Below are 9,673 nucleotides of genomic sequence, written 5' to 3'. Positions count from 1 at the left end.
ACAGAAGCCTGGTGAGATACAGTCCATGGGATCACGAAGAGTTGAAAATGACTTGCAATGTTTCTTGCAATGAAACATGCAAGAAAATTCCAGTTTTTCCAAAGGGGTCTATCAATTTACAAGACCACTAGCAGCAATCTGGTAGGGATGAAATTATATTTCATTTTGATTTTAATTTAATTGATTGCTAATGAGGTTGACATACTTTCATATATGTATTGATCACTTTGCTTCTTTAGTGAAATACATACTTATATTTTTTCACTCTTCTAATGAATATATTGTTCTTTTTCCTGTTGATTTTTACTGTCATAAACATATTCTAGAAATAAATTCTTTGTCAGATATCTATATATAATATAAAGTATTTGACATTTTAACTTTGCTATTTTATTTTTATTTTAAAGTGGTCATATTTAGCAATATTTTATTTTATAATTTGTGCTTTTTGTTTAATACATGCTTTCTTAAATCAAAGTCAAAAACATATTTTTAAAATATTCTCTTCTAGTTTTAAAATGCTGGTTTTTACATTTCGCATCAGTTCTTCTGGAATTATTTTGTTTTATTTTGATTGTTGTTGTTATTTTTTATATTTTAAGGGGTATGAATCTGATTTATTTTTGTCCATATGGCTAACCACTAAAACCAAATCCTTCAGCTTATACTTTCTAATCGGCAATGATCCTCCAGCTTTCCCGTTTCCACATTTAATAAGTATATTTCTGGGCTCTCTCTTTCATTACACTACTCAAGTTTGCTCTCCCTGCAGTTGTACTCCTTTATAATAAGAAGTTTTGAATCATGGCCGAATAAAATTCTTCATTGTTTTTCTTCAGAAATGTGTTAACTATTCTTATTTTTCCTATGAATATTCAGTTTATCAGATTACCAGAAAAATTCTGTTAGTATTCCAATTGCCCTCCCATTAATCAATACAAGAACAAAGTACATGCTGAAGGTATCGAAACTTTCTTTCTAAACATGATTAATTTCAGCATGTATTTAGTTCTTCTTTATAGCTTGAAAAACTTGTTATGAGATCTTGACTACCATTATCAGATATATTCTTATATATTTTATATTTTTCTTCCTATTTAAAATAGTAACTTGCTTAAAATTACCTTTGTAGGAATATGACAATTCTATGAGAATTTCTGTATTGAGCTCACATTCTTCATGCTTACTAAATTCCCCCGTTGTTGTTGTTTGTAAGTCACTAAGTCATGTCCAACTCCTTGCAAACCCATGGTCTACAGCATGCCAGGCTTCCCTGTCTTTCACTATCTCCCTGAGATTCCTCAAACTCATGTGCCTTGAGTCAGTGATGCCGTACAACCATCTCATCCTCTTTCTCCCCATCTCCCCCTGCCCTCCATCTTTCCCAACATCAGTGTTTCTAGTGAGTTGGCTCTTTGCATCTGTTGGCCAAAGGACTGGAGCTTCAGCTTCAGTATCAGTCCTTCCAGTGAATATTTGGGGTTGATTTCCTTTAGGATTGACTTGTTTGATCTCCTTACTGTTCAAGGGACTCTCAAGAGTCCTCTCCAGCACCACAGTTTGAAAGCATCATTTTTTTTAGCAGTCAGCTTTCTTTATGGTCCAACTCTCACACTCCATACGTGACTACTGGAAAAACCATAGCTTTGACTAGATGGACAGACTTTTGTCAGCAAAGTTATGTCTCTTCATTTTAACATACCGTCTAGGTTTGTCATAACTTTCATTTCAAGGAGAAAGCGTATTTTAATTTTATGGCTGTAATCATTGTCCTCAGTGACTTTGGAGCCCAAGAAAATAAAATCTGCCACTGTTTCCATTCTTTCCCCAAGTATTTGCCATGAAGCAATGGGACCAGATGCCATCATATTTGTTTTCTGAACATTGTCTCTAAGTCAGATTTTGCACTCTCCTCTTTTACGTTCATCAAGAAGCTGTTTAGTTCCTCTTCACTTTCTGCCATTAGAGTGGTATTATCTTCATATCTGAGGTTATTGGTATTTCTCCTGGCAATCTTGATCCCAGCTTGTGATTCATCCAGTCTGGCATTTCACATGATGGACTTACTCTACATAGAAGTTAAATAAGTAGGGTGACAACATATAGTCTTAACATACTCCTTTCCCAATTTTGAATCAGTCCATTGCTCCATGTGGGGTTCTAACTGTTGCTTCTTGACCTGCATGCAAGTTTCTTGGGAGACAGATAAGGTAGTCTGGTACTCCCATCTCTTTAAGAATTTTCCAGTTTGTTGTGATCCACACAAAGACTCATTAGTTCAAATAATTTTTTCAAAGTTATACTCCCCCAACTTTTACTTAATAATTTGTTTTTCTTTAATCTTAAAAGACAAGGATTAATGAAACTCATATATATGCTAACAAGAGTCAGTTCTTGGCAGATTGAACTCTCCAATGTCACATACTTTCTAAACTATTAAACATCAGAATTCATGCCACCAGGTTTCCTTCATTCCTGTAAGTTTTTCCGACCAAGATAACTGGGCAAGGATGAAAAAAGGACAAACATCACCTGTTTCTGGGAAATTACTGGTCAGATGAAGAAAAAGAAGCAACAGCTGCGGCAATTCCCACCCTTTGGAAGGATCTCTTGCCTGTGGTGGAAATCCACAAATTAAAGCCAGACACGTCCCCCGGACCCCTGTCCTGGCTCCTTTTTCCCATTATTCATTTTAGTGCCCCTCCCTCCAATCTTCTTATAAAAGCCCAATCTTTCCTGCCCTGACAAGCCAGTGCAGATCCCTGCAAGAGAGGTAAGTGGGAGCCAAGACTAGATGAGACCCGTGACAGGGGTTTCACCTTGCACATTTCAGGGAAGGTGTACAAGGATCCTTGTCCTCGGGGAATGTGGGAGCTCTGAGACCAGGGGAAACCAGACTTGGGAGACCTCAGGTACACTAGGATGTGTAGATTTTCTAATTTTTTCCAGCACCTTGGAAGGGGAGGGATGCTACCAAGATGGATTTATTCCTAGGGGACTAGATGAAGGAAAAGACAAGAGGTACAACAGGGGATCTCTCACACCCTCTCTCTGACCACCCTCCCTTAGTTCTCTAGCTGCCTCCACACCTCACAGATACAATGCTGCCTTCCCTGGGCCTCCCCAGACTGTCCTGGATGCTGCTCTCCTGCCTGATGCTCCTGTCTCAGGTCCAAGGTGAGATTTCTCTGCCTCTAGCTCTGGGTTCCCAGTGCCTGCTCAGGGCCAAGACAAAGAGGAAAGCTCCTGTGCCTCCCCTGGTAATGGAACATCCCCACATAACATAATTGCCTGGAATTCCTGAGTCATCACTCCTTTCTTCAGGTAACCTGTGGTGGGAAGTACCCCAGTGGTTCAGTAACAATGGGATGAGGTGATTTCTATTTTCTCAGTAATTTATGTGCATAGATGAAGGAGGAAAGTATAGAGTGTCATTAATGAGATGAGTAGAAGGAAAATGATTGGAGAATCTATCAACTCAGAGGAGAAGGACTGGACTTTTGAATAAAGACAATGAATAAAAAGAAGAGAGATCATCATCCACTTAGTAGGTCTAGTTCATGATTTATAAAAAATCCTGGAGTGTTGGCAATGGTGAGAGGCAGTCAGAAGTTTGGTATCACCGCCCCAAGCCCTGGCCTCATAAATATTCCCCAAGGTCACCTTCCCCATCCAATCCCCTCTCTCCATTTCACCCCATCCCTCTCCCTTATTTCTTCCTCTCCAGGGGAAAATTCCCAAAAGGAACTGCCATCTGCAAGGATCAGCTGTCCCTCAGGTTCCATGGCCTATAGGTCTCACTGCTATGCCTTGTTTAAAACACCCAAAACCTGGATGGATGCAGATGTGAGTGGTGGGATCTGCAGTTAGGGGAGATAAACAGAAGCAAATCAGAGACTGGGTTTGGGGACCAGGGGGTCTCCATTCTCAAGAGTTTCCTGAGGATGAGTATGAGAAACTCACGTTTGGTAAACATACCCCTTCTCACCTGCAATGGCCTTTCCCTTCCCCTAGTGGTGTCTCAAGCTCCTCCTGTGTATTTCCCTTCCCCACACAGATTGCCTGCCAGAAGAGGCCCTCGGGACATCTTGTGTCTGTGCTCAGTGGGGCTGAGGAATCCTTCGTGTCCTCCTTGGTTAGGAACAACTTGAATACCCAATCAGACATCTGGATTGGGCTCCATGACCCCACAGAGGTACACTTACATCTCTCTAATCTGTTACTTCCAAAGGTGTTATGGCCACCCAGGTCCCTCTTTGTCCCCTTTTGCCAGCCCAGAAAATACCTGAGAGATCCCTGGAGTTCACAGGATAACTAGGGAAAGTGAGAGCCTTTAGTCCTGGGCAGGTCCTAGTCCCCAACTAAAGTTAATCTGCCTTTTGTCAAGCTTTTACATAGTTCACACAGCATACCTTGTAATTCAGTTGATTGTGCTTCCCTGAGTCAGCATATGTTGTGCTTTATCACGTCAATGAACATTTAGGATTGATGCAGTTTTCCCTTTTATAAAACAGACACTATCTTGGAGATTCAGAGGGTAAACATAAATGCACCCCAAGTATAGTTCAGATAGGGCCATGTTCCTCTGAGACATTTAATTGGTCTTTGTGATTATTGGCTATGAAATTAGCCAATAGAGTTAGGGAGAGTTTCTCAGAGGAGAGCTATGGGGCCTCATCTTGAACAGCAGAGCTAATTCCATGATGCTGGGGAGGGGAATCAATCATTCCAACAGACAGCATCAGACCAGGAGAATTCTAAATGCCTTTCTGTCTCACCCAACTCCATCCTCTACTCCACAGGGCTCTGAGCCCAATGCTGGTGGATGGGAATGGAGTAGCAATGACGTGCTCAATTACGTTGCCTGGGAGACAGATCCTGCTGCCATCTCAAGCCCTGGCTACTGTGGGAGTCTCTCAAAAAGCTCAGGTAAGAGACATAGAAGGTCATTTTTGTCCAGCCTTTTCCATCCCCTCACCTTCCATTTCTGGGTCTGATCTTCAGGGAATCCTCCTGGGCTGGAACTATAATATTGGCTTGTCTTCTTCCATTCCCTCTCATCTCTTCTTACTTTCTATCCTCTTCCCATGGAGTGGGACACTGGTGAAGATGAGGGAGGGCCTTTGAAGCCTAAACCAGAAGCTGGGATTCCTCTCCATTGGGTTCTCAAGCTCCACCAGCCCCACTGACTTGAGCTCTTCTGTCTCTCCAGGATATCTCAAGTGGAGAGATCATAACTGCAATTTGAACTTACCCTACGTCTGCAAGTTCACGGACTAGATCAGATGAGAAGTCAGCAGCCTGACTGGTGTGCAACTGGTGTGCAACTCATCATGGACTTGGAACTAGGGATTCAGACCCGCTATGGAAGGGGATATTCTCCTCACACCCCCAACCCAATCACCTCATTCTGACCTTCTCTCCTCCCCAGACTCAATTCAGGCTCTCTTGTGTGTTCCCTAACCTGACTTTGCAAAGTTTACAATAAAAATATTAGTCTTCAATTGCCTGTCTTCTCTGCCTCATTCTCATTGACAAATTGAGAAAGATGAAGAGGGTAGTCAAGAATTTTTGGTCAGTCTCTGCCTCATTTCACCCAGGTTCCTGGGGAAATAACCATATATACATTTGTATTTGTGGTTAAGTACATCACTATTACTTCTGTAGTATGTGGGCTGTAGACACATAAAGACATTTCTCTTCCATTCACAGTACTGCTCACACATTCCACCAAGACAGGTTTCTGACAGTATAAGGAAACCAGTCTTAAGGTATATCATAATGTTTAGAACTGTACTTTCTAAAGTATTAGTGTGAAACATAATCAGTTCAGTTCAGTCGCTGAGTCATGTCCGACTCTTTGTGAACCCATGAATCATAGCACACCAGGCCTCCCTGTCCATCACCAACTCCCAAAGTTTACCCAAACTCGTGTCCATCGAGTCAGTGATGCCATCCAGCCATCTCATCCTCTGTCGTCCCCTTTTCCTCCTGCCTCCAATCTCTCCTAGCATCAGGGTCTTTTCCAATGAGTCAACTCTTCGCATGAGGTGGCCAAAGTATTGGAGTTTCAGTTTCAACATCAGTCCTTCCAATGAACACCCAGGACTGATCTCCTTTAGAATGGACTGGTTGGATCTCCTTGCAGTCCAAGGGACTCTCAAGAGTCTTCTACAATACCACAGTTCAAAAGCATCAATTCTTTAGGGCTCAGCTTTCTTCAGTCCAGCTCTCACATCCATACATGACCACTGGAAAAACCATAGCCTTGACTAGATGGACCTTTGTTGGCAAAGTAATGTCTCTGCTTTTGAATATGCTATCTAGGTTGGTCATAACTTTCCTTCCAAGGAGTAAGCGTCTTTTAATTTCATGGCTACAATCACCATTTGTAGTGATTTTGGAGCCCAAAAAATAAAAGTCTGACACTGTTTCCACTGTTTTCCCATCTATTTCCCATGAAGTGATGGGACCAGATGCCATGTTCTTCGTTTTCTGAATGTTGAGCTTTAAGCCAACTTCTTCACTCTCCTCTTTCACTTTCCTCAAGAGGTTTTTAGTTCCTCTTCACTTTCTGCTATAAGGGTGGTGTCATCTGCATATCTGAGGTTATTGATATTTCTCCCAGCAATCTTGATTCCAGCTTGTGCTTCTTCCAGCCCAGTGTTTCTCATGATGTACTCTGCATAGAAGGTAAATAAGCCCGGTGACAATATACAGCCTTGATGTACTCCTTTTCCTATTCAGAACCAGTCTGTTGTTCCATGTCCAGTTCTAACTGTTGTTCCTGACCTGCGTATAGGTTTCTCAAGAGGCAGGTCAGGTGGTCTGGTATTCCCATCTCTTTCAGAATTTTCCACAGTTTATTGTGATCCAGAGTCAATGGCTTTCGCGTACTCAATAAAGCAGAAATAGATGTTTCTCTGGAACTCTCTTGCTTTTTCCATGATCCAGCGGTTGTTCCCAATTTAATATCTGGTTCTTCTGCCTTTTCTAAAACCAGCTTTAACATCTGGAAGTTCACATTTTACGTATTGCTGAAGCCTGGCTTGGAGAATTTTGAGCATGACTTTACTAGCGTGTGAGATGAATGTAATTGTGCAGTAGTTTGAGCATTCTTTGGCACTGCCTTTTTTTGGAATTGGAATGAAAACTGACCTTTTCCAGTCCTTTGGCCACTGCTGAGTTCTCCAAATTTGCTGGCATATTGAGTGAAGCACTTTCACAGCATCATCTTTCAGGATTTGAAATAGCTCAACTGGAATTCCAACACTTCCACTAGCTTTGTTCATAGTGATGCTTTTTAAGGCCCACTTGACTTCACATTCCAGGATGTCTGGCTCTACATTAGTGATCACACCATCGTGGTTATCTTGGTCGTGAAGATCTTTTTTGTACAGTTCTTTTGTGTATTCTTGCCAACTCTTCTTAATATCTTCTGCTTCTGTTAGGTCCATACCATTTCTGTCCTTTATCTAGCCCAGCTTTGCATGAAGTATTCCCTTGGTATCTCTAATTTTCTTGAAGAGATCTCTAGAATCTAGAGATTCTGTTGTTTGACTCTATTTCTTTGCATTGATCACTGAGGAAGGCTTTCTTATCTCTCCTTGCTATTCTTTGGGACTCTGCATTAATAAATAGACTTTATTAATATTCATAAAATGTATGCAAACAAATTAATACTCTAATTAAATAGATAAAACATAGAATGAAAACCTGTTTTGGTTTTTGGTGGTTTTGGCAGATATAAATGTGATCTGTCAAACTGAGTACAGTTTTCTAATACCTATCAAATTCTGTACTTATACCTCACCATGTTCAGCCAGCTCTGGTCCATCTAACTACATGTTGGCTTATTTCTCTAGGGTACTTTATTAGAAAGGACCCACTATGTCCTCTATCCTTGAATCTTAAAACACTGTGACCTCAGTCATGACTGGAGTTCATATGACTTTAATGTCTAGCAGGATTTTTCTTAATATTTTTTGGAATAGAAAATAATATTCCTCCTAACTGAAGGCAAGACCCAGACTCTGTGTATCTGCATATTTTAAAACCACTAATCTTCCATTCACCTTATCACCACCCCACCCTTGTCACAAGCTTCCATTGTGGAAAAAAAATATTTGGGCCAGTTCCCTAATTTGGAAAAAAAAAACATTTATCATATGAGACCACTGATGAAATTTTCCATATGAACCAAGAACACTATGAAAGGGTCATGAAAGAGTATTGCTTTGCAAATAAAGAGATAAAAATGAATGATCAATGTCTTTTTTTATGTTTCTTAAATTTCATTTCCTATTTCTAAGATAAACTGTGCATGCATGCTAAGCCACTTCAGTCATGTCCAATTCTTTGCTACCTTATGTACTGTAGCCGACCAGACTCCCCTATCCATGGGATTCTCCAGGCAAGAATACTGGAGTGGGTTGCCATGCCCTCCTTCAAGGGATCTTCCCAACCCAGGGATGAAACCCACATCTCTATGTCACCTTCATTGGCAGATTCTTTACCACTAGCACCACCTGGAAAGCCCTAAAATAGATTACCTTAACTAAATAGTCCTTTAGCAATTTTGGTCGAAATCTTCTCCATCAGTTTAAATGAATTAAGGATTGCCCAATGATAGGGGTCTTGATTTTCTGCCCTAATTAAAGTAAAAACATGGGTTTGCAAAGTTCACAGTGATAGGTCTTGTGCCAGTTTTCATTTTAGTTGAGTTCCCTCTTCAATGGCAGGTGAGCCACCACAGCTGTGGGGACCAGATCCTCTTCCTCTTGTTGGAGGACTCATTATGTTAGACAGGACATTTGTCATGGAAAGTAAGAAAACTCTCAACATAATTTGGCTCATAAAAATAAAGGTATTTCCTGGACATGTAACTGAAATGTAACAGTGAGGAAGACCTTGAGGTCTGTTTGTCCAGGGCTCATTTCTCTGGGATTCTATTGTCTGAATCCTTTTATCTATATCCTTTATCTTTCAACTGCCTTCCTTAGTTACAGCACAGGAAAGTTGCCGGCAGCAACTTGGGCTACTGATTCCTCCTCAATATCAAAAGGGGGCTTCCTAGGTGGTGCTAGTAGTAAAGAACCTGTCTGCCAATACAGCCAGATATAAGAGACACAAGCTCGATCCCTGGGTCAGGAAGATCCTCTTCAAGAAGCCATGGCAACTCACTCCAGTATTCTTGCCTGGAGAATCCCATGGACAGAAAAGTCTGGCTGCCTACAGTCTGTGGGATCACAGAGAGTCAGACACAACTAATCGACTAACACTTTCACTTTACAGGTCTCCAGAAATTGTCACTACACACACGTTCAGAGAATTGGAAGTAGGTTAAACTTAAGGTTATAACCAACTGGGATTAAGGGATGTGAAAAATTATTAAATTTTCGTTTTTATTCCCTTACTAATGAACAATTGCCATATCACTACCATCAAAAGAATAAAAATACAGGTCTCTCCAGTAAAGAGGGGCATCCTAACTTTACAGATTCCAAGCCACAGATTACTCACTTTCTCATGGTCAGTTTGTTGTTGATGCCCAACATCATGAAATATCACTCTTCCAATTTTTTTAGTTCTTCTGCAAACTCATGTAGTGAATGTCCCTTTGTAGTTTTCTTCAGCACAGATTATTATGTAAATGTAAAAGTGAAAGTGATAA

At 40.8% G+C, this 9,673-nt stretch overlaps 1 protein-coding gene across 1 annotated transcript; it reads left to right on the top strand.

Moving 5' to 3' along the window:
* The first annotated feature begins 2,236 nt into the window (after positions 1-2,236).
* LOC102389099 (lithostathine) lies at positions 2,237-5,498 on the top strand. The gene is made up of 6 exons (XM_006058067.3): positions 2,237-2,773; positions 3,070-3,177; positions 3,728-3,846; positions 4,058-4,195; positions 4,803-4,929; positions 5,213-5,498. Exons 2-6 carry the CDS (start codon positions 3,102-3,104, stop codon positions 5,278-5,280), a joined length of 528 nt encoding a protein of 175 aa, XP_006058129.1. The 5' UTR covers positions 2,237-2,773; positions 3,070-3,101; the 3' UTR covers positions 5,281-5,498.
* Positions 5,499-9,673: the final 4,175 nt, after the last annotated feature.

Source organism: Bubalus bubalis, chromosome 12 (assembly GCF_019923935.1).
Source record: "Bubalus bubalis isolate 160015118507 breed Murrah chromosome 12, NDDB_SH_1, whole genome shotgun sequence".
NCBI classification, from domain to species: domain Eukaryota; kingdom Metazoa; phylum Chordata; class Mammalia; order Artiodactyla; family Bovidae; genus Bubalus; species Bubalus bubalis.
This window is presented reverse-complemented; position numbering and strand designations above follow the sequence as displayed.

Coding starts and splice junctions, on each gene's coding strand:
- LOC102389099 (XM_006058067.3), top strand. CDS start 3,102: ATGCTGCCTTCCCTGGGCCTCCCCAGACTGTCCTGGATGCTGCTCTCC. Junction 3,178..3,727: donor GCTCCTGTCTCAGGTCCAAG/GTGAGATTTCTC, acceptor CTTCCTCTCCAG/GGGAAAATTCCCAAAAGGAA. Junction 4,196..4,802: donor GGCTCCATGACCCCACAGAG/GTACACTTACAT, acceptor TCTACTCCACAG/GGCTCTGAGCCCAATGCTGG.